Source organism: Acipenser ruthenus, chromosome 2, assembly GCF_902713425.1.
Source record: "Acipenser ruthenus chromosome 2, fAciRut3.2 maternal haplotype, whole genome shotgun sequence".
Classification (NCBI taxonomy): Eukaryota; Metazoa; Chordata; class Actinopteri; order Acipenseriformes; family Acipenseridae; genus Acipenser; species Acipenser ruthenus.
Genome location: NC_081190.1, coordinates 41,404,806 through 41,429,933, shown reverse-complemented (window position 1 = coordinate 41,429,933; position 25,128 = coordinate 41,404,806). Strand labels below are relative to the sequence as shown.

The window sequence follows — 25,128 nt, the reverse complement described above, 5'->3', positions numbered from 1 at the left end:
AGATGCATTGTATTCATAGACATGGACTAGGTGGGAATTTGGGCTGCCCTGTCTGCCCACCCATGCAGTGTTTAACCTTTCTTGATATTAATAGTAGTTTTATATGATGACGTAGCTGGCTTGCGCGTCGTGCCTGCTGGGAATTTTCTTGAATCGTTCCAGAACATGTCCTCAGCACAGTTACACTAATAACAAATATTCTGGCTGTGCCAGAATCGAACCCCAAATTTTGACAGGATAAGAGAACGTATTCTGAAACGTGTTCTGTAGCGTTTACACTAGCAAAATCTTCCGGAATATGTCCTCTTGGCCACTCATTCCAGAATATCTGTACAAGTGTAAATGCACCTCTTACGTTAGCTGGATTGCTGTGATGTGTACTGCACACGGCCTTAACCCTGGTTACAGTAAGAAGTATGTAATAGAAATCAAGATCACACAGATTAAAATTATTTCAAGGCCATGGGCATCTTTGAGAAACCTCAAAACACCACACTTCTGTAAGCTCTAAAAATATTACGTTAAAAGCTGAGGGTCAAAGTAATGTCTGCAGGAAACAAGCTAAAGAATATAGGGTATGAAAAAATAGCCAAATGCTTACAATGATGGTGCTGATCAGGAATGAAAACCACACCTTGGTTTGGATACTGTATGTTTTTAAATCTTGTAGTTGACGCTTTTAGGGGGTATCCAATGATAAACCAGTATATTGCTATGTGCCATCATACACACTACAGACTGATGCTGTTACTTGTAACAAATATGAACTGTGGTATTTGCTAGATAAGGTTTCACACACACTTAAAATGCTTATCTGGACATTACCAGAATTTTGTTTTGACTGTCAAGGCTATACTGGGAATTCATCTAAATAGTAGGGGTACATGATAATACCGATATACCGGTATATTGTGATATTCATCAGGCAATACAATAACTGGTATTTGAACAACAATACAGGTATTTCTGGTTAAACTAATTCAGGAAAACGTCTGCTGGAAAACGTTGGCCATTATAATCACATCCTGTGAGAACTCGTAATGCGAGCAGTGCTGACACAAAAGAAAATATGGCAGAAGCACACAGAGATTTTGAGCTGCTTAAATTCTGCAAAGCAGTTACATGTGTGGAATCATTACCTAATTTAAAAAATCTAAAAACGATGGCTGTATAGCATAAAACCTTACACACAGTGGTATAGTCCTATATCAATGTACCGGAACGGAATTAAAATATAGATTTTTCTATAACAAATTATACAAATTATGTTTTTACATGTATTTTTAAAGACTATCTGCTGACAGTTCTGGACAATGTAATTTTACACTATATTCTGAATATCTTTTTTTTCCCTGGACCTACTGCATTTGATCTCCGATAAAAAAAATGCAGTTCTGGTACTGCAAGTTGTGAGAAAAAACAAACAAAAAAAACAAAAACAAGCAAAGCAGATACATAAATAACTAGTTTACAACATTACTTTCAAGTATTTTTTAATAAATGTGTAGCACTTATTTATGCTTTTGTAATCTATATTAAATCTTAAAAGCAAGGTCAGTTGTTTATTCCAAACCCCGGGTCTCTGCACTGAGTGATACATAAAGCAGCTTTAAACCCGTGTTTATGGCCACACTTACAGGATACACTTTTGAAAAACACGTTTAATATAAAATGAAAATAAAGATATTATTTATAATAATTTCAAAATTACATTTAAAATCAATGTTTTTAGAGAATTTTAAATAGCTTTCAAACCAGCACTGTTTTTCTGTTTTTCAAATTGGGAGCACATGCACGTACTTCAGAGCATCCAACAAAAAATAGTTACAAGGAATTTCATATGCAAGATAAATTTGTCATATTACATTCTAATACTTAAAATTTCATAAAAATGACAAAAAGCACAGTTCATATATGGAGATTTATTTTGGTAGCAAAAAATCAACATCAGCATCGTTCGACATTGAATTCAAATATGTATTGCAATATATTGCAAAACAGATCCTCAGTCCCAAACCCACCCCTACTAAATAGCTCCAGTAAATGAACCTTTATTCTTGTTCAACACCTATTATATTGGCCTCAACTTGTTCTTGCCCTGCTTTTAAAGTCTTTCGCAAGAATGAAAGTGCTGCAATGTATACACCTGCTGATTGTATTTTGTTTTTACTTTGATCTGTGGAATGTGTTTTGTGCACTGTTAAATTAATGCTATAAAACCTTTTTCTAAGGCCTCCAGTTAAGTGCTTACTAATAAGTGGATTTTCATGATATTTCAATGGAGTCTTCCTGGATTGAGGTCACACTGGGCCCAAGGCTGGAGCGTCTAGTTGATAGTTCTGATGCAGAAATCCGCCTCAGTTCTCTCCTCGACACCCTGACTGGAGTTACCCCAGGGAACTGTGCTGCACTGTCTCCAGTCTGTGGAACTGATGAAAGAGCGGTGATTGAATAAGGGGCTTCATCTCCAGCTGATTGTTCCTCATAGCTGGCTAAATGCCTCCTGCTTGCAGAAGTGGGAGTCTGGGCTATTTCTGCAATCTCATCCCAAATTCTGCTGTTCTGTGCTCGGGCACTTGTTGGAAAACTAGCACTGTCCTTTTGAGAGTTTGCATTAGCTTTGTTACTTTCAAACTTGGTAGCCCATTTGTCCTCTTCTGAGATGCTGACAATTTTTTCTTGGTCATCCCCATTACCTAAGGAAAAAATGAAATCATTAGAAAAGCATTCAATTCACAACATGTTTCTGTTTTAAGGCATAGGCACCGATTTCTATAAATCAGATATTGATTGTGTAATGCTGGTACAACAACAGATTTATCAGAAAAAAAGTCTTAATGAAAAGTTCCTTATTAATGCATTCCAGAAACCATTCAAATTATAGACGGAATCTAAAATATTGTTTGGAGATGGATTTTGTTGTTCTCATGCAACATTAACATTACAACATTGTCATAAAAAAATTAAGATCAATCCATTTTGAAAATTCTTAATCAAAAAACAGGTATGTGAAATACACATTGTTCTTTGTATTCTTCTGTAATAATTCATACTTTACCTTTTGTTGAGGCAGATTGCTGGTTCAGCGAATCCACTACTATTTCCTTCAATTTCTTCTTTAGCTCTCTGCTTGTTTTCTTGTAGAAGAACAAATCTTTCTCCAGCTGCCGAACTTTAGCTTCATAAATATTAATGTTTTCTGCAAGACCGTCACTGCCTTGTTCTGTAAAGGACACCAATAAAATTTGAGATATCTGTCAGACTATATATCAAATACCCAAATTGGTTCAAATCTAATTTGTGCAAATTCTTGAAACATTTTTTATACAAGGGATGGGCAACGATATTAAATTTGTATATCGTGCACGTATTTTTGATACAGTCAACATTTTACGTTTTACGCAGTTCTGTTCGTGGGTAACATTTAGATTTAATTTTGCTGTTGGGCCATTAACGGGGAATTGTACATACTGCTACAATACAATAAAAGTATGTACTGTATTACAATCCAACTGTCCACAGTCATCTCTTTTGGCAAGTGATAATTTCAGAATCATATCATTCTGAATTAAAATATACTTCTGTTAAAAATATAGTACTGTACCAACAAAAGCAATACAGTAATTGGAAGCCTACTTATTTTAAAACACAGTCCTTTCAGATATGTATTTTTGATATTGTATGTTTTTTGTGTTCCCTGAAAAATGGACAAAGGTTAGAACAGGCCAAAATGAAATGCCACTTAAGTCAAAATGTTTTATGACTGGATATGCGAGTGCTGACTGTATCGATAATATCGAAGTCTTCCAAAATACAGAAAAATATAAGAACATAAGAAAGTTTACAAATGAGAGGAGGCCATTCAGCCCATCTTGCTCGTTTGGTTGTTAGTAGCTTATTGATCCCAGAATCTCATCAAGCAGCTTCTTGAAGGGTCCCAGGGTGTCAGCTTCAACAACATTACTGGGGAGTTGGTTCCAGACCCTCACAATTCTCTGTGTAAAAAAGTGCCTCCTATCTTCTGTTCTGAATGCCCCTTTATCTAATCTCCATTTGTGACCCCTGGTCCTTGTTTCTTTTTTCAGGTCAAAAAAGTCCCCTGGGTCGACATTGTCTATACCTTTTAGGATTTTGAATGTTTGAATCAGATCGCCGCGTAGTCTTCTTTGTTCAAGACTGAATAGATTAAATTCTTTTAGCCTGTCTGCATACGACATGCCTTTTAAACCTGGGATAATTCTAGTTGCTCTTCTTTGCACTCTTTCTAGAGCAGCAATATCCTTTTTGAAACGAGGTGACCAGAACTGAACACAATATTCTAGGTGAGGTCTTACTAATGCATTGTAAAGTTTTAACATTACTTCCCTTGATTTAAATTCAACACTTCTCACAATATATCTGAGCATCTTGTTGGCCTTTTTTATAGCTTCCCCACATTGTCTAGATGAAGACATTTCTGAGTCAACATAAACTCCTAGGTCTTTTTCATAGTTCCCTTCTTCAATTTCAGTATCTCCCATATGATATTTATAATGCACATTTTTATTGCCTGCATGCAGTACCATACACTTTTCTCTATTAAATGTCATTTGCCATGTGTCTGCCCAGTTCTGAATGCTGTCTAGATCATTTTGAATGAACTTTGCTGCTGCAACAGTGTTTGCCACTCCTCCTATTTTTGTGTCGTCTGCAAATTTAACAAGTTTGCTTACTATACCAGAATCTAAATCATTAATGTAGGTTAGGAATAGCAGAGGACCTAATACTGATCCCTGTGGTACACCACTGGTTACCTAGCTCCATTTTGAGGTTTCTCCTCTAATCAGTACTTTCTGTTTTCTACATGTTAACCACTCCCTAATCCATGTGCATACATTTCCTTGAGTCCCTACTGCGTTCAGTTTGAGAATTAATCTTTTATGCGGGACTTTGTCAAAAGCTTTCTGGAAATCTAAATAAACCATGTTGTATGCTTTGCAATTATCCATTGTCAATGTTGCATCCTCAAAAAAGTCAAGCAGGTTAGTTAGACACGATCTCCCTTTCCTAAAACCATGCTGACTGTCTCCCAGGATACTGTTACCATATAGGTAATTTTCCATTTTAGATCTTATTATACTTTCCATAAGTTTACATATAATAGAAGTCAGGCTTATTGGTCTGTAGTTACCTGGTTCGGTTTTGTCTCCCTTTCTGTGGCTCGGTATTACATTTGCAATTTTCCAGTCTGTCGGTACAACCCGTGTCAAGAGACTGTTGCATGATCTTGGTTAGCGGTTCGTAAATAACTTCTTTCATTTCTTTGAATACTAATGGGAGGATCTCATCCGGCCCAGGGGATTTGTTTATTTTAAGAGCTCCTAGTCCCTTTAACACTTCTGCCTCTTATGCTAAAGTTATTTAAAATTGGATAGGAACAGGTCGACATGTGGGGCATGTTGTCCGTGTCCTCCTTTGTAAAAACCTGTGAAAAGTAATCATTTAATAACACAATTGCAATAAGAAACATACATACATAAACAGATATTTACATATGAAAAGCAATAACTTACTTTAATTTAGTGGTGCTTTGCTTCACAATATCCATGGAGAAAAACAAGGTGTTATATTGTTTTACTATTCCATCATCAACCACCTCAAAACCAAAATATCTATTTTATATATATATACAGTGCCTTGCGAAAGTATTCGGCCCCCTTGAACTTTTGCCACATTTCAGGCTTCAAACATAAAGATATGAAACTGTAATTTTTTGTGAAGAATCAACAACAAGTGGGACACAATCATGAAGTGGAACGAAATTTATTGGATATTTCAAACTTTTTTAACAAATAAAAAACTGAAAAATTGGGCGTGCAAAATTATTCAGCCCCTTTACTTTCAGTGCAGCAAACTCTCTCCAGAAGTTCAGTGAGGATCTCTGAATGATCCAATGTTGACCTAAATGACTAATGATGATAAATAGAATCCACCTGTGTGTAATCAAGTCTCCGTATAAATGCACCTGCACTGTGATAGTCTCAGAGGTCCGTTTAAAGCGCAGAGAGCATCATGAAGAACCAGGCAGGTCCGAGATACTGTTGTGGAGAAGTTTAAAGCCGGATTTGGATACAAAATGATTTCCCAAGCTTTAAACATTCCAAGGAGCACTGTGCAAGCGATAATATTGAAATGGAAGGAGTATCAGACCACTGCAAATCTACCAAGACCTGGCCGTCCCTCTAAACTTTCAGCTCATACAAGGAGAAGACTGATCAGAGATGCAGCCAAGAGGCCCATGATCACTCTGGATGAACTGCAGAGATCTACAGCTGAGGTGGGAGACTCTGTCCATAGGACAACAATCAGTCGTATACTGCACAAATCTGGCCTTTATGGAAGAGTGGCAAGAAGAAAGCCATTTCTTAAAGATATCCATAAAAAGTGTCGTTTACAGTTTGCCACAAGCCACCTGGGAGACACACCAAACATGTGGAAGAAGGTGCTCTGGTCAGATGAAACCAAAATCGAACTTTTTGGCAACAATGCAAAACGTTATGTTTGGCGTAAAAGCAACACAGCTCATCACCCTGAACACACCATCCCCACTGTCAAACATGGTGGTGGCAGCATCATGGTTTGGGCCTGCTTTTCTTCAGCAGGGACAGGGAAGATGGTTAAAATTGATGGGAAGATGGATGGAGCCAAATACAGGACCATTCTGGAAGAAAACCTGATGGAGTCTGCAAAAGACCTGAGACTGGGACGGAGATTTGTCTTCCAACAAGACAATGATCCAAAACATAAAGCAAAATCTACAATGGAATGGTTCACAAATAAACATATCCAGGTGTTAGAATGGCCAAGTCAAAGTCCAGACCTGAATCCAATCGAGAATCTGTGGAAAGAACTGAAAACTGCTGTTCACAAATGCTCTCCATCCAACCTCACTGAGCTCGAGCTGTTTTGCAAGGAGGAATGGGCAAAAATTTCAGTCTCTCGATGTGCAAAACTGATAGAGACATACCCCAAGCGACTTACAGCTGTAATCGCAGCAAAAGGTGGCGCTACAAAGTATTAACTTAAGGGGGCTGAATAATTTTGCACACCCAATTTTTCAGTTTTTTATTTGTTAAAAAAGTTTGAAATATCCAATAAATTTCGTTCCACTTCATGATTGTGTCCCACTTGTTGTTGATTCTTCACAAAAAATTACAGTTTCATATCTTTATGTTTGAAGCCTGAAATGTGACAAAGGGTCGCAAAGTTCAAGGGGGCCGAATACTTTCGCAAGGCACTGTATATATATATATATATATATATATAATATATATATATATATATATATATATATATATATATATATATATATATATATATATTACTGAATCACTGCTTGGTTCCCAATTCATTTGTCTTTGTTCAAAAGGAAAAATAAATAAATGTAATAAGAAGAATGTGTTGGGGACTGTCTTTACCTTTGAACCCCTGCAATATTAACTGCGTCTTCTGTTCATGCTCTTTCTGCTGTAGAGTCAGACGCCTGTCCATCTCCAGGGTAAGGTGCTCCAGAGCAGTCTCCAGCTCATGGATGATTCTCTCCTCTTCTTTCATCTGTATCCCCATTTCCTCACACTGCAGCTGGAGCTTTCGCTCAGATTCGCGCAGACACACAACCTTAAAGGAACATGATTTGTAGTACAGTCACAATCCAATAAAAAGTAGTCAAAATTCAATACAAACAGTTTACAATTGTAAAGTGCTTTGGAGAAGTGTTCTTTTTTCATAACAGTTTCTAATACCCCTTCTCCACTGGCACATCCGACCCGTGAGGGCTCGGTACGGTACAGGTACGGGTGGTTCTCCACTGGCTATTTGTCGAGCCGAGCAAGAACCAAGCCGTGAAATTCTGGCCTCGCAAGGCATCTGAATCCGGCTGCGAGTTGAGCCGAGCTAGCGGCGGGGTTAAGGATTTTCATCTTCACATTGCATCAGTAAGGGCACTCCAGAAAGAAAAACAACAAACAGCGAGTGCGATGAGAGAAAAGTACACCCTTGGGACGTTGAGGAAGTATACGCCCTAGTTTCTCTGTGGGCAGATAGAAGTGTTCAGGAAGATCTGGAGTTGTGCGTCAGAAATGAGAATGTTTATTCCCGAATTTTTGACAATTTGAAGCAAATGGACATAAACCGTGGGTATGGTACACTTAACTCAAAAACACAAAATTCTACCAAATTTCTCATCCTTGACCTTATATTATATCAATATAAAGAAAAAAAGATAAAATAAAACAATTCTAAACTTATTTACAAAAATAGTCAAATAAAATACTGTACAGCTGTACCATGCATACAACTATGGCTCTCATTTCACTTGCACAGCTTCTTTTTTTAAGCACTCAAACAAAAAACAACTAGAAAAAACAATAACTCCTTAAAACGGGATATGTTTGGCAAATCATATTTTTAAAACCTTTTTTCCCCTTCAACATAACTAATTTAACTTTAAGTAAGTCGATATAAATCAGTAAAATCTGTTGATATAAAGACATTCCTAAATATATTTACAAAATATAGCGATACAAGATACAGCTGTACCATTGGCCTATTCATTTTTGAACACCATTTGTTTGCGCATCTTTTGACAAACTGAGTTAATTAATAACAACTGTCTTTCATTGCGTGTGACGTCAGTAGCACGGCTCGGCTCTGCAGTGGAAAAACAACCCAGGCTCCCCTTAACCGCACCGTGAGGGCTCGGTACGGACCCGGCGGTGCTTGGTTGTACAGTGGAAAAGAAGCATAAGAGGTCAGTTTTATTTTGTATGGTTCAGAAGGAGATCAATGAAAACACAATGATTTTGCAAAATAAAGTTAGTATTTGGGTAGCTTAACCTAGTATTTGTAAAATAAATGTTTATGTAATATAATAACAGTCAAGTTTACTGAAAAAATAATACAAAATTAAACCAAACTGATCATCCACTACTGAAAGTCTTTACTGAAAGTGTTCTTATACGACTTTCAATTAATGCAATACAATGCAACATAACACTGAGGGGGTTGTACATACAAGTGGTATGAAGTCAAATAGCTGTTTTAGCACCCTGTAGAATCACAACGATCTGCTTTAACTTGTGTAGATATGTTATACATAGCTCCAGTGCTACCAAGCTAACAGACTGTGTGTGAATGTGTGCTGTCTTTTGTTGCCAACCTTGGCATCCATTTCTGCTTGCACATTATTCATTCTTTTGCAGTTTCTTTACAATTGGCTTTCAGGCATTTAGTACACAGAAGCGCAGGCAGCTCCATGGCAACTTAAGACTTACTGTACACCAAGGCCTGACTTGTTTATTTTTTGGAACATCAGCCACATTCAGGAATGTTCTTCTTGGCTCAATAACTTATTTTGTGGATACCCTACCTCCTTATCCACTAGTTTCCTTTCTACAAGCATCCTGAAATCTTTATTTTACACTCTTCAATTTTTTTTTTCTAAACCAACCAAAATCTGCTCATTTACAGGCATACCTTATTAAAGTATCTGAAGAGAAGAGCTTTGATCTCAGAGAAAGACAGAGTACTAAGCTTAACCATGATCCCGGCCTCACTGGATGTCAGCATTTCAGTAGAATCCCTAACAGAGTGCTGCTGGCTGTCAATAGTGTCATTTTTAAAATCGATCGCAGCATCCAGAGCCTCTATACCTTCCTCTAGCTGGAAAAGAATGTGTTCCTCCTAAAAAACAAGACAAAAAGAATTAAACTTTAGTCTCTACAGATCACACATCTTTTTTATTAACATTCTATTGAGAATATGTTAATCTTCTTATAGGACTTATTTGAATAATTCGAATGTTTTAGTTTGTTTTTACTAAAATTGCCAAAATAATGTTTCAGCCAAAACATATACTGAAATAGATCTCTTGTCATAGTAGACATTTTACTGCAATTTCTACAGTTAACAGGGTAAGCCCCATTCATAACACAACACAACACAACACGGCCCAGTCCTTATGGCTAAAAGGCAAGCTTGATTTACTCAAAGGCATCTATTTACTGTTTTATAATTCAGCCTGCAACTGTGTGGACACATGTATGCCATCTGCTTTAGTGTGCGGTCATTATTAGAGGAAGGGGACCCCTGTAGGATTTCACTCACCTCAGCAGTTAACACTCTGCCATTCCTCAGCTTGTCATCAAGGCAGTCTCTCCTCTTTAGCAGCTGGTTCTTCTCTTGCTGGAGCACCTCCACCTCTTTGGAAATCCTCTTCTTGTTCTCTGCACTGCTGCCTTGGAACTGGTTGTTTTTATCTGACAATTCCTTGTCCACTGCACTCAGGCGAGTTGACAGTTTCAAGATGTCTTTGCTTAAAGCCTAATGTAAACATGTAACATGCTGTTGTTGTTATTTGTTTAGTGTACTTCAGCCATAACATAAAATAAAATACTCCCTTTAGACAAAGTATTGTGAATGATTCCGTTCTAAGGTTCACATTTCCTACTATAGTGTAAGGCTGCATTCACACTGGGTCCATTTCAAATGGGCTCGGTCTGGTTCGTTTCATGTGAAACAATGTATCAATGTGCTTGCTGTTCACGTTTTTCTGCAAGCAAAGGGACCGAGTTAGTTTGGATGAGACCTAAAGTTCATTTTTTTGGTCCTTTTCCATTTTTTTCAGGACAGAGTTTGTTTGTGTTCAGAATGCAGTTTGCAAGTGCACTCGGTTCATTTATATGGTCTGTGAACCGAAGGTTTACAATATCCTGCAAGCTACCTTGAAAGATGGCAGCTATTGAAGTACTGCTTCAGTTTTTAATAGCATGTTTTAGGCTGTGTTCACACTGGGTCCATTTAGAGGGTTTGGTCTGCACTCGGTACGGTTCGGTAGATTTGGTGTGAAGTGTGAACAACAAAGTCCGCTTGGGAAACTAACCGTACTGAGTCCACATAAAGAGGTGGCCTCGGTCCGTTTGGTTCGCTTGCTAAACCTCAATGTGGACAACTGCTGGACTCGGTCCTTTTGCATATAGGAAATGAACTATACAAGGTAACCTGACTCAGAATTAAACATTTTGCCTATAGTTTAGTTCATATTCTGAGGAAACAAGTAGAGCAAAAACAGTCTTAAATGTTTGTCCTGGTCGGAAACAGTAAAATTGTTAAATTGTCCCTGTATGGCGATGTATCACTTTTTAAATTTAAGTACAAAACTGCATCAGTGCGATTAGCAAGATAATAGAGTAATTTATTAGGTTGTGTTAGCGCCATTCAAAAATAACAAACAATCTTATGGATTACTTGTTTAAACATTCTGATTATGTGTTTATCATGTTTAAATGATAATACTAATAGCGGATCTATTTTTTAAATCTGGCTTTTTGTACATTTAACATGTTTGGAGATGACAATATAAAGAAAACAATGCGTTGTTATCATCTGCAATAAATTCACCCGATGTTTAATTTTTAAACTATTATTGTGTTATTATATAGTGTTATTTTAACGGCTTCAGAGTTGCTACATCAGTGAATTGAAGAAAAAAAAAAAGTCCCAGTTTTTCACTGTGGAAATCTGGACAGTGGGAGAAGCTGAAGCTCTGACAGAAATTTGGTCAGACACCAAAATCATGCCGAACTGGACAAATTCAGTCTTTTCTTAAATTACTTTGTTTAATGCAGACAGTAAGAGAACTGTGCAGAATTGCGTAAACTGTATTATTCTCCTACTGCAATTTCAATACATGTATTAATTAAATTAGCGAAGTGCTCCCCCAGTGCTTTCTTCCACAACAATATGTAAGAATCTAAAACATGCTATATTAAAAATACATCAAGAGCTGCCATCTTTCAATATGCTTTGTAGGATATTGTAAACATCTGGTTCACACACCATATAAATGAATCAGTGCAGGATTCTTGCGCTAATTAAAAAATATTAGCAGCATCATGCGAGTTCAGCACAAGTCTGGCTAAGAGATTGAAAGACCAATTTGTCTTTGGACTGAATAGTCAGGAGCTACGAGCTAAACTGTTGAATGACTCGCACATTACGTTATTAGATTGGAAATCATGCTAGGACATGGCGGATATATTTTCTGCCACTGCGAGTAGTTTGGGACAGTTCCAACGAGGGACCACGCGGCCAACACATGCAGTGCGAGAGCCGCCTCCCAAAACTTCCATGGGGAGTCATCAGCGAGAGATTAAGTCATTGACTGGGCTTTTTACACCTGCAAACCAGAGAGGATCACCAGGCGCACTGCAGATATAAAGAACACACTACAGAACTTAGAAATCAAAACTAAAACCCTTATTCTGGTATCACTGGTGTTGTAATTTGAGCCAGCTAACGCACTTCCGTCTCACCCACGTGGTCGCCGATTGACAGCAATCACAGCAACATTATAATTTGTGTTGCTCATGCGAAGGAGCTTGCTCACAGGCATGTTTGCACACGTGTTCTAAGAGGTGATGGTGAGTGAAATAATCAAAATATGTGCTATTTAGGGGAATGTAAATATGCTAGGTATGATAATTGTTGTTAAATACGTTAATTTTCAAGTTTTGCGCCAAGCACCAGGGTATCGGATTAGGTCCGCCATACGAAATGAGGATGACGCCCCTGCTCTAAACAATGTGAACCCAGCCTAACGTTTTTTTTTTACAGTACCCTCAATAATCTATTTGTTAAAAAATAGAATAAATGAAAGAGATGCTCCCCCTTAGCTTTTAGAGACAACACCGCTAAAACTTTTCCAGACTTTGTTCACATTGTAGATTCACTACCTTTACAAAAAGGTATTAGGATCTGACTTGAAACTTTAAACTCTGTTTGCAGCACAAAGGACTTTTTGTGGTGCAAGATAGGATCCTATACCTGCTGCACAATGAGAAACAGGCTTTGCCAGGGCTGAAGTTGAAATACAATCTGGTCAGAAATGTTAGAGTAACTAGTTTCTTTTCCCTTTTTCTAACCTGACTGGATCGGAGTTTCTTTATCTCCAGCTGGCTCATTCCTTGTGAAAGAGCCTCTTTTTTGGCAATAATCTCCTCTCTCTTCTTCAGCTCATCTTCGAGCTCGGCCAAAGTCTGACGTTGCTGAAGAACCTTTTCAACTTCATCATCGAGCCATTTCCGCTGCCTTTCTAATCTCTAAACAACAAAAATATTTAATAATATATGTATTTATCCATGCACTGTAACTTTAAAAAATATATTGTTTTTGCAACTACATTTTTCATGCATAGAATCCAAAACCTTCTCACATATGCATGGTATTTTAAAAAACAAACACCACGTCACTTTATTAGCCGTCTGTTGTTAAGAACACAGTATGCATTATGACGGGATAATCCGTTTGTTATGGCTGTCATTGACCTGAATTGTATTTGTTAAATCACTTGACATTTTCTGCAGGACAACTGCAAGTAAAAATAAATAAATAAATGGGCTAGTACCTGCTGCTCCTCCGGAGTGCTGACAGCACGTTTCATTCTTTTAAATGCAGCTATTTCTTCGGTTTTCAGTTTCAGAATTTTCTGTTGCTGCTCTGTCTTTAACTGCAGATCCTGGAAGATAATGAACAATAAAACAATGTTGGACACAAATTAGATGCTGCACAACTAGTTATTTAGGGAACCACAGAAAAAGTATTTCAGAAAAACTGTATAAAATCAAGAATATATTGCTACTTAAAAAAGTAAATATTCCCCGCCAAATGTTTATGCAAAGTTGAATCAAATTTGGGAAAGTTGCAAAGAACAAAGTTAATGATACATTTGGATTGTTTCTCTGCATATTTGTTTATTTACTTTTATACGCTGCTGATCCCTGTATATCTCTGCCTCCAGTTTTTTCTTTTTTTCAGCCTCCTCCCTCAATTTTTTGTGAAGCTGGGTTTGTTGCCGTTTCATGTGGTCCACGTTCTGCTCCAGCTCTGTCAGCCGTTTCTCACTCTGAGATGACAGAGATGCCAGCTTCTTTGTGTCTTGCTGCTTCTTCTGCAGCACCTGTCAAACAGGAGAAATGATTCCAACTAACACTCCATATTTATGCATCATTTTCACATACAGAAACTAGGTCAGGAAATGTCCATCTAATTGTCATTTGATTACTCTCACCAAGCAATCGATAAATCCATCCATTGTATTCACTGTGTACCTAATCTATAAGGCAACCACATCAACGACAGAGCATGTTATTTAATTGAAAATTCCTAAACAGGCTCCGTCTCCATGCCGAAATGGCGATACAACCCAATTGTCACTGTTTTTAATCCGGATAGAATAATGTTATTTATTAGATTTTAGTTTTCTTAGATTATTAAGAATATCTCACAGATGTAACAAACAAATGTTTATAACAGCAGACTGTTGTAAAGATAACAGGTGATACAAACTATATAGTGACGGTGATTTGTAAACTGAACCCACCTGCACTTTGAGTTTAGCTGTATCCACCTTTTTGCGGAACTCTCTCTGTAGCCTGGCTATCTCTGTACCGTCCTGAACCTCTCTGCTCTCCAGCTCCTGCAGTTGTTTCTGGGTCTCTGCCAGCTCCTTCTTGGCCTGGTCAGCCTCCTGTTCCAAGTGAGCAATCTTCATGGAGTAGTGTCTGTTCACCTCCTGGGCATCTTTACCTGAAAGCACAGGATCAGAATACAGTTTAAGTTTTATTTGTGCATTTCTCCCATAGGCAAGAACTAGTTACTACAAGTTTCAACCAGTTAGACTTTTCACGTTTTAAAATGGAGGCCACCAAAGGATAAATATCTTAACAAAAAGATAATGTATAAAATAAACAAAAAATCTATATTCACCTGTTTTCACTAATTCTTTGATAAGTTCCTCCTTCATTCTGATATTAATTGCTAGTTCCTTTGTCTTCTGTTTGGCTTGTGTAAGTCTTAATTCAGCATCCTTTAGATTATGTAGATTTAGAGTTTGGCTTTGTCTGAGGCTTGCTTCCTCTGCCAAGGCTGCCTCAAGTTCATCCCCTACAAAACAAGCATTATTGTCTCATAATATAGAATTGGTTGGTCACTGTTGGATGTGATATACAGCTGTGGGTATGGAGATAGCAACAAAATATTGGGTGAATATTTATTACAAATTTTCTTCAATCCTTCAGTTGAACAAAAAACACAAGAAAGATGGAGACAGTGAACAGTTAATTTAATATTTACTATGGCCACCTGTGATTGATTACAACCTTGATTCTAGCAGTCACTGGATTCACATTCTCTAATGGTTTGCATGCGAGGCAAAGCTCAAAGGACACACAGTCATTAACTAAAAACTGTATAGTCAGTACTACAGCAGTGTATTGGGTTTTCATGGTAACAATTTTACAATGGAGAATGACTTTATGAAATGTATGTAATACTATGTAGTAATATATGGATAGACCTAAATAATACTACTGTGCGTCATCCAAAAAAAAAATTCTAATACCCTTGAACATAAAGTGATAATACTATCGTTGTCAGATGATAATACTGTCATTCAGACCCCATGCAGAGCGGAGCCGGCTTCCAGTCTAACCGCCGCCCACACCAGAAAGCCGACTCCCCACTCGAGTAAAACCAACAGCGTGAAGTAATGGCTCTCTCAAAGGAAAACCATACTACCAAAGAAAGACTGGAGTTTGACAAAACACAAGAGAATCCGAACACCATAACGAAACCAGTCTTCCGCATTCGTCTACGCTCAGTCCTACCCGTCAACAATTGGCGAGTCACAGGCAATAGAAACCATACCCACCACACAGCTCGACAGTATTACAGCAGACTTTATCTTTCAATTAAAACAACTTTTAAAAATGTTCAGTTTCCAGTTCTTATTCGTGTTTCACAACGTTTCTCAGTTTCCCACACTCCTTAGATAATGTTATGAATATTGCCACAATCATTGTCGAACTCCGTTTCTTCCAAGTACTTCCTGCTCCCAGAGCTGCATCCTGTTATCTGCATCTCCCTGCTCCCGACTATTAAATGTAACTCTACCACGAAGCGCAAGATGCATATTTTTCAGACTCGGATCCATACATTACAAAAAATAACTGGTTCAGTGTGTATAACCAGGGGTAATACCATCTCTAGGTTCTACTCCCTGGTAATACACACTGAACCAGCCATTATTCGATTTTTCTTTAGAATTCTTACTGGTAACATTGTTATACATTCTGCTTGTTAATAAACAATTGAATTAAAAAAATAATAATAAAATCAACAAAAAGTTATAATGCATTGACAAAAACTTTTAGTAATGTTTGTTTTTCTAAATTTACAACTACTGTGTCTAAATAGTTTTGGATGATATAAACTATTTTAAACATGTCATTAAAAAAATTTGAATTTGGGCTCCCGAGTGGCGCATCTGGTAAAGGCACTCTATAGCCTGGATGTCGCCGGTTCGAGTCCAGGCTATTCCACAGCCGACCGTGGATGGGAGCTCCCAGGGGACGGCGCACAATTGTCCGAGCGTCGCGCGGGGGGGGTTTAGGTCGGCGAGGGTGTCCTCTGCTCACCGCGCACCAGCGACCCCTGTAGCCTGGCCAGGTGCCTGCGGGCTTGCCAGTAAGCTGCCCAAGAGCTGCATTGTCCTCCGATGCTGTAGCTCTTGGGTGGCTGCATGGTGAGTCCGCAGTGTGAAAAAAAAAAGCGGTCGGCTGATGGCACACGCTTTGGAGGACAGCATGTGTTCGTCTTCGCCCTCCCAAGTCAGAGCAGGGGTGGTAGCGGTGAGCTGAGCCTAAAAATAATTGACCATTCCAAATTGGGAGAAAATAATAATAATAATAATAATAATAATAATAATAATAATAATAAAAAAATGGCAACGGCTAAATTAAAAAAAAAAAAAATGAATTTAGCTTTTTTAAAGAAAATTATAAAGAATTAAAAAAAAAAGGATTTCTTAGTTTTAAAATCCAAGAGCGCTTACCTGTAGTGTGTTTAGTTTCAGGATCATTCTCATTCCCGACATTGTTCTTTTTATGGTTAATGAACAAATCGTGGAGGTTCGGCTCAGTAACTAATGGAGTCTGTCTCCGAGTCCAAGTACGATTCATAGAACGCCTAGTAAAACAAGTTTATTTAAGTCACTCAATCTGTACATAGTACACATATTGTAGGTCTATCAGAGTGGATACTAAAGTAGGCAATTGTCCTTTTCTCTACAGACACTTGTTTCCTTCTATAAACTTCACATGTGGCAGCAAGATCCAAGGTATTACAAGTTTACTGGTAAAACACACTTTGAACTTCTAAGTCAGTGGTTACAAATGCAATGCCAACATTTGTTATTAAGTACAGCAGAATTTTCCAGTTGAACAATGCTGCCTGTTTTTTATATATTGTTTTTAAATCACTGTGGCAAATACACAGTAGTTTTGAGTTCGGTCAATTAAGGTTTTAGCACCCTACTAACAGTATGGTACAATCAAAAGTGCATTCTTATTTCTCAGAATATGGTGCTAAAATAAGGAAAAGGGTGGAAAGAAACATCACAAGCATTACCTACAGAAGGTTAAGTTGGGAATGACAATGAAGAAGCTGGCATTGCAGATGTACAATTCCTATCAAGGGCAGGCGGAATGTCATTGGTTTAATTAAACTCTTTTACATGTCTAGCCCCAAAAAGGATCTGACCTGAATGACAACTTCCCTTCCTTTTTCTTCTCATCATCCTTTTCTTCTTCCTCGCTGCTATTGGAAATCTCGTGGCACAGAACCTCATCTTGCTCCTCAATTTGTGCTAGCAGCATCTGGCTTTGGGTTCTGAATGCTGCCATTACTCTTTCCAGGGAGTACGCAGGGGGGCTGGTGTGCACCTGTGCAACAAACATGCAGACCCATTCAATTTCATATGGACCAATATTTATTACATGTGGGGTGATATTTATTATTCCAAATACTCATTGAACTATCTTTTTTCATTGCAAAAAAATTGTCCTATTATAGGCTTTACTGTAACCCTCAATAATCATGACTTAACTAATGCAGACAAACCATAGAATCCAACCGTAAAAGCAGAGGTGTGACTGATTAAGCCCATATTAGAGTTCTGAATAGATCTCCAGCAAGTTAGGAAAACTATTGTTTTAGAAAATATAGTTACATGAAAATATATATATGAGGTGATTGCAGCTGTTGAAAAGTAATTCGAGCCAATTACAGTTAGAGAAAGACATCTTAAAAACTAAAGACAATCCCATTTTTGAATGAATTAGTGTACCTTTCTGGTGTCTGGCCTGGGGGTGTTCTGAGAAGAGTCTGGCTGGTGTTTGTTACCAAGGGGAACACTGTAAGGTCTTTTGGAAGAGGTCACTGAGGCTGCTGCATCTCCAGCACCATTAACACAAACACAGGACTTGCTGTGCTTGATGTTCAGTAGTCCTTCCCTCAGTTGATCTATTATTAGTTGCTGCTCCACCATTTTCTCATTCTGAAAAAGCAAAATAATGTGACACACATCAATTGGATTAACAAATACTTGACCCGATTTTAACTGACTGGAACTTGGAATGCATTTGTTCCTTAGAATGCACCTCATGAGAGGAGCTGTTCTTGGCACTCCAATAACCCCCTACTGGAAATTATTTGGTCACCAATGATGTTATCTTGCCCTTGCTTGCTGGTGTAAACTTTGCTTTTTCTCCTAAATATTGGTCATATTTTTAAAAGTCTGCATACTTTCCATAAATACTTTTTATTAACTAATTATTCAGTAAATTGGGCCAGCAAAGACAAACTTACTTGTCAGAATACAGTGCCTTGCGAAAGTATTCGGCCCCCTTGAACTTTGCGACCTTTTGCCACATTTCAGGCTTCAAACATAAAGATATGAAACTGTAATTTTTTGTGAAGAATCAACAACAAGTGGGACACAATCATGAAGTGGAACGAAATTTATTGGATATTTCAAACTTTTTTAACAAATAAAAAACTGAAAAATTGGGTGTGCAAAATTATTCAGCCCCCTTAAGTTAATACTTTGTAGCGCCACCTTTTGCTGCGATTACAGCTGTAAGTCGCTTGGGGTATGTCTCTATCAGTTTTGCACATCGAGAGACTGAAATTTTTGCCCATTCCTCCTTGCAAAACAGCTCGAGCTCAGTGAGGTTGGATGGAGAGCATTTGTGAACAGCAGTTTTCAGTTCTTTCCACAGATTCTCGATTGGATTCAGGTCTGGACTTTGACTTGGCCATTCTAACACCTGGATATGTTTATTTGTGAACCATTCCATTGTAGATTTTGCTTTATGTTTTGGATCATTGTCTTGTTGGAAGACAAATCTCCGTCCCAGTCTCAGGTCTTTTGCAGACTCCATCAGGTTTTCTTCCAGAATGGTCCTGTATTTGGCTCCATCCATCTTCCCATCAATTTTAACCATCTTCCCTGTCCCTGCTGAAGAAAAGCAGGCCCAAACCATGATGCTGCCACCACCATGTTTGACAGTGGGGATGGTGTGTTCAGGGTGATGAGCTGTGTTGCTTTTACGCCAAACATAACGTTTTGCATTGTTGCCAAAAAGTTCGATTTTGGTTTCATCTGACCAGAGCACCTTCTTCCACATGTTTGGTGTGTCTCCCAGGTGGCTTGTGGCAAACTGTAAACAACACTTTTTATGGATATCTTTAAGAAATGGCTTTCTTCTTGCCACTCTTCCATAAAGGCCAGATTTGTGCAGTATATGACTGATTGTTGTCCTATGGACAGAGTCTCCCACCTCAGCTGTAGATCTCTGCAGTTCATCCAGAGTGATCATGGGCCTCTTGGCTGCATCTCTGATCAGTCTTCTCCTTTATGAGCTGAAAGTTTAGAGGGACGGCCAGGTCTTGGTAGATTTGCAGTGGTCTGATACTCCTTCCATTTCAATATTATCGCTTGCACAGTGCTCCTTGGGATGTTTAAAGCTTGGGAAATCTTTTTGTATCCAAATCCGGCTTTAAACTTCTCCACAACAGTATCTCGGACCTGCCTGGTGTGTTCCTTGTTCTTCATGATGCTCTCTGCGCTTTAAACGGACCTCTGAGACTATCACAGTGCAGGTGCATTTATACGGAGACTTGATTACACACAGGTGGATTCTATTTATCATCATTAGTCATTTAGGTCAACATTGGATCATTCAGAGATCCTCACTGAACTTCTGGAGAGAGTTTGCTGCACTGAAAGTAAAGGGGCTGAATAATTTTGCACGCCCAATTTTTCAGTTTTTTATTTGTTAAAAAAGTTTGAAATATCCAATAAATTTCGTTCCACTTCATGATTGTGTCCCACTTGTTGTTGATTCTTCACAAAAAATTACAGTTTCATATCTTTATGTTTGAAGCCTGAAATGTGGCAAAAGGTCGCAAAGTTCAAGGGGGCCGAATACTTTCGCAAGGCACTGTAGGTAGATCTAACATGGTCTTCATCATTTATTAACTCCTACTCCACAAATCAGCTAGTAAAACTCCAGTTTTACCTGTATCCGTCGTTTGCTTTCTTTATCTTCTAGAGCAGCCAAATGCTCCTCATTTTCCTGGAGAAGTGACTTAATCTGAGCTTGTAATTCCTTTACTTCAGCTTCTTTCTGAATGAAAACCTCTTCATCTGTAGTCAAGGCATCCTTAAAAATATATATATAAATTGCCAAACATTAGACATTGAGGACTTTTGAGGTACTGGAAAATATCCTTAGATTTTGCAAACTTGTGTAAAAAATGTAACATTTTACTTTACTCCACTACTACTTAATGCAGTTTCTCATTTTAGGTTACTACTCCAGTAGATACCAGATCCGAACAGAAAGCAATAGTCTACATTGTGAATAACTGGGGAGCTCTAATCCTTAGGTACAAATTACTCCTTAACTAAATTACCTGGCATTTCTTCAACTCTCTCTTGAGCTGCAGAATGGTGATGTGATGGGGTTCCTCTCCAGCACTGCCGACTCCGCTGTCTGCTTCTGAGGTGCTTGGGTTCTCTCTCTGGAGCTCCTCCGCTGTGTCCAGCCACTCCTGTAGCTTGCGTTTATGAATTTTGGGCAGACTGGCCATTCCCTTCAGCTCCAGGAGGAACTGGAAGGCATTCTCAGTGCAGGCACGGTACTGGTAACACTCCACCTGCAGCTGAGCCAGCTGCCCCTCCATGGCGCGGATGCGGGTTTTGTCATGCCCTCCTGGCAGGTCCTGGGAGACACGACTGGAGCGAGTCATCAGGCTGGCCCGCTGGTTCTGCAGTGCCTCTCTCAAAGCCCTTATCTCCAGCTCCATTTCATCCATACGGTCCCAGTCTGGGTTGTAGTTGACAATGGGCTTGTTTTTGATGTTCTTGGCCCTGTTGGCATACTTGAGAGAGTTGAGAGACTCATCAAAATTTAAGGAAGATGGGCTGATACAGGTAATCATTACAGTCTTAGTGTTACCCCCAAGTGAGTCTTTCAGAATACGGGTGATCTTGGTGTCTCTGTAAGGTATGTGTAGGCTTTTTCGCTTGGGGTCCCCCAGGGCACTGATGACGTTGCCCAGGGCCAGCAGGCCGCTGTTGATCTGGATTGACTCCTTGAACCTCTCGCCGGTGTTGCCTGTCTTGGCAGCCCTTTCTGAACCAGCCAGGTCGACAAAGTGAAATTTTGAAGATATAAGCTGAAAAGAGTCGCAAGGGCCATCATGTAATTGATCTGCTTCAGATTTTGGTCCTTTCTGGCCGACAGTGATGGTAAAAATGGTATGGGAGCGGCTGGAGTGCTTGTTCATTTGCGTGGTCCCTGTGTGACGAGCAGCGTTTCCAGATTCCAACAGACTTATTACTTCATCTGCAGTCTCCACTAGGCTCTCTTTGGCACCCACTATCACTGATTTGAAGAGACAAAAGTACAGGAAGGTCAAACATGTCATGTACTAAAATCAAAAAAGTCAAAAGTTATTATTGTGGGTCATTATACAAACCTTCATTAACCATGGTATCTTCATAAAACTGATGACCATTTTATGGACATGTATTTTCTTTCTAGCTACCCAAAACCATGATAGTGAAAATGTCTTAAATATTATTTAAATTTAAAAATATTTTTTTTATTCCTTTTGAAATGTCAATTGAGTGCTTATGTTTTCACTACTCAGAATAAAAAAAAATGTGCAGAAATTTCTAACCAGACATGGATTAGTTAACAAATTTGTTTTTTATTGCATTTTATGGGGTCTAATTTGAGACCACCAAACTTCACAAAGTGAAAGGGCATGAAAGAATAAGAATTATTTTCTATGGAATGTTAACTTTACAAAAAAAAAATAATATTATCAATTGTACAGAAATCTGAAAAGCTATGTCTTTGTTGTCAGGCTTTTGGTTGTCAGGCTTTAATTGAAGCTTTCCTGCTAAGGGAGGGTTTAAAATCATGTACAGTGAAATTATTACAAACTGGAAATTTGATAACAATCAAAACTGAATATGAAGCCAAAGTGTTCAAAATAACTGTTACTGTACTGCTCTTGTTCTGTGTAAAGTTCAAAAGTAGAGTTTACAATCAAACAGGTTATCCCCACCCCCCACCATTTATAGTACGCGGTTTATTACAGTAGTAGTAAACCACTGACATTTTGTTTGTAATCATTACTGAATCATAAAGAAAATAGGGCTTGAACAATTCCTTGTGAGCACTTTAAAGTTAATTTATAATTTTAAAAAGAAAATCTTAAGGTGGCAAAAGCCAGTTTTTTCAAATTTCATACATTTATTTTCAGTGATGCCTCTATTTGTAGAACATGTACCTGTGTTTCCCTTTTCATCCTCTCTGATGTGCATGTCTTTGAAAGAAGTTTCAAGTTCCAGCAGGTCCCTCAGTTCCTCCTTGTAGACTTCTATATAGGACATCTTTACTGTAAAGTCTCTGTTGTGGTTTTCAGAGATGCTGTGGAAGATTTCCTGGATAGCGCGTGGAATAATGCCTTTCTCTTCATCAGATGAGGACACTTACAAAGATCAAAAACATTGCAATTACATCAGACTGTACAGCATATGGTTTCCTTTCATTTAAAATGTTCCATGTATGAAATAAAACAATAAAGAGAACAGTGCAAGTTAGAAAAATAAAATCAGCACTGGGAAGTTTTTGTATAATGTATTTTTTATGTACTACATATTCTTGCATCAAGAGGCCCCGTTGCTGCAGAGCAAGAAAGCAGTAAGAAATTGTGAATTTTTTTTTTTCATGTTTCATTTTCCGGTTTTGGAATAGTGTATGCTGTGGAATGTTATATATCTCCAGCCATAAAGCTAATGAAGTCTTAATAAAAAAAAGGAAAAACTCAGTAGTTTATAGGGAACATTTTTTTTTATTACATTCTCATACATAAAAAAAAAATACATGAATGCCTATGTGGTCAGTTACAAAAATTTTTGGTCTATGTTCCAGCCATATATAGTAGCAATTCTTTACTGCATGAAAAAGGATCCTGACACACATGCTGTACTGTAATTGTTAATACTTGCTATATCTAATGACATCTCAGTCTAGACCTGCTCCCCCAAAGGTGATCATGATTTCAGCACTCACCAACATGACCTCCACCGATGGTGTATGTCTTTCCTGATCCAGTCTGCCCGTAAGCAAACACTGTGACATTGTATCCTTCAATCAGGGACAAAACCAAGGGTTTTATGCAAGTAACATACAATTCATTCTGCAAGGATTTCTGTCCAAACACAAAGTCGAAGGTGAAGGCCCGGTCCTTTCCCATGATGACTTGTTGTGTGTTGGGGACCACTCGCACACAAACCTGCTGATTGTGGAGGATCTCCTTTGGAAGCAGAGGCCTTATTCGCACAGCAACCTTCACAGGAATTTCTTCCATGATGATTGTGTGACATCAAAGATAACTCAAAATGTTCTGCATAATATGTGGTATTCTAAATGGCATAAAAGTAAAACATACTCTGCATGTTATATACTGTAGTAGACAGACAGCACAGGTAGAACAAATGTGTATCAGAACTAGTCTTTAGAGGCAGATTATTAAAAATGGTAAAATGATATCCTTTTTTAATTCTCTTTTTAAATGACATTTTATTAATTAATGTAGTTTCTCTTTTGGATTCAGCCTAGTTTAGTGATAGAAATCAGAGCCCTGTTGCATCAAAATACTTTAAAATATGTATTGCACTTTATTTAATTAAAATGGAAAACCAATTCCTAACTTCTATGACTAGAAATTGCATGCTGCAAGCTGTCAAAGGTTTTGCACATGACTCAGGGAGTGATTGCATGTTACTGGACCTCCACGACAATCATTACGACGTCATTGTTATGCAGAGTCGATTTTTTTTAGCTTATATTAACGTTTCGTAATCCTTTATATCGATGTACTGTTAAAAATGATTTGGTTTAAATGTTCTTACTACACAAACAATGTGCATGCATACATCCATTTGATTTAGACATTGTATGTATTTGCATTGCCGTTTATTAAGCGGTCATCTGTTTTAAAACACATTTACAAAACTGTTTGTCTTACCAGCATCCGTGTCTTCTCTTCAGTTTGCAGGATGGTTTGTAAAACATGTTGTGGACAGGTGTTTACCAAATATACAGCAATCTTTTTTCAAAACATGTTCAACTATGATGACCCACCAAAATCCTTAAGTCAGCAGAAACAGGCGATGTTGTTTTTGTTGGTGAAGGAAACTCCGTTTCTGAAAAGCCGTTACTACTCTCTCCGGCTTCTATTCTATTTATTGTTTCTCTCCATTACCTGGCAACCACTGAAAGTTACTAACAGCTCAGCCAACAAGTGAGATCCGGAACATTATAGCAAGATGAACGCCCAACTACAATGCACACAAGAATAGCACAGCGCCGCCAAGTCGTGAAAACTGGTAGTTATTTTTATGTTTCTGTAATAGAAAAACCATTAGGCGGGTGGCTCTATTTAACAAAATAACAATATCTATAATATGCCTTTTGTTTGATTCTGTTGGTAAAATAATGAAGGTATTTTATTTATGCAATGAAAAAAAAAACTGTAGTGTATTTGTAAGTGTGTAGTTAGTATTTTAAAATAGGCTATAACCAATGGTATTCATTAAAATATATATTTTGACAATAGAATATGAGGTTTGGTTTAACAAATAATATTAAGATTCAATTCATTAAATAC

At 38.0% G+C, this 25,128-nt stretch overlaps 1 protein-coding gene across 3 annotated transcripts; it reads right to left on the bottom strand.

Moving 5' to 3' along the window:
- Positions 1-1,618: 1,618 nt before the first annotated feature.
- On the bottom strand, positions 1,619-24,791 carry LOC117408550 (kinesin-like protein KIF27). Of its 3 annotated transcripts, none has more exons than XM_034013633.3 (18): positions 24,487-24,789; positions 23,529-23,881; positions 22,744-22,944; positions 20,854-21,827; positions 20,457-20,600; positions 18,221-18,430; positions 17,635-17,816; positions 16,928-17,061; positions 14,803-14,979; positions 14,417-14,622; positions 13,796-13,993; positions 13,442-13,552; positions 12,960-13,136; positions 10,144-10,359; positions 9,514-9,720; positions 7,458-7,656; positions 3,059-3,223; positions 1,619-2,696 (listed from the first exon to the last, which is right to left on the bottom strand). In XM_034013633.3, exons 2-18 carry the CDS (start codon positions 23,824-23,826, stop codon positions 2,266-2,268), a joined length of 4,230 nt encoding a protein of 1,409 aa, XP_033869524.3. In that variant the 5' UTR covers positions 23,827-23,881; positions 24,487-24,789; the 3' UTR covers positions 1,619-2,265. The 3 variants fall into 3 exon arrangements, with proteins under 3 accessions (XP_033869524.3, XP_058852009.1, XP_058852011.1); XM_058996026.1 differs by having other exon boundaries at positions 1,620-2,696; positions 23,529-23,603; positions 24,487-24,788; XM_058996028.1 differs by lacking the exons at positions 1,619-2,696; positions 3,059-3,223 and adding an exon at positions 5,024-5,464 and having other exon boundaries at positions 24,487-24,791.
- Positions 24,792-25,128: the final 337 nt, after the last annotated feature.

Excerpts from the sequence above, each read along its gene's own strand:
- LOC117408550 (XM_034013633.3), bottom strand. The coding sequence starts at position 23,826 with ATGGAAGAAATTCCTGTGAAGGTTGCTGTGCGAATAAGGCCTCTGCTT. Across the intron at positions 13,553-13,795 it reads GGGATCAGCAGCGTATAAAA|GATCTGCAGTTAAAGACAGA; the intron begins GTAAATAAACAA and ends ATTATCTTCCAG. Across the intron at positions 13,137-13,441 it reads GCACTCCGGAGGAGCAGCAG|AGATTAGAAAGGCAGCGGAA; the intron begins GTACTAGCCCAT and ends TTTGTTGTTTAG.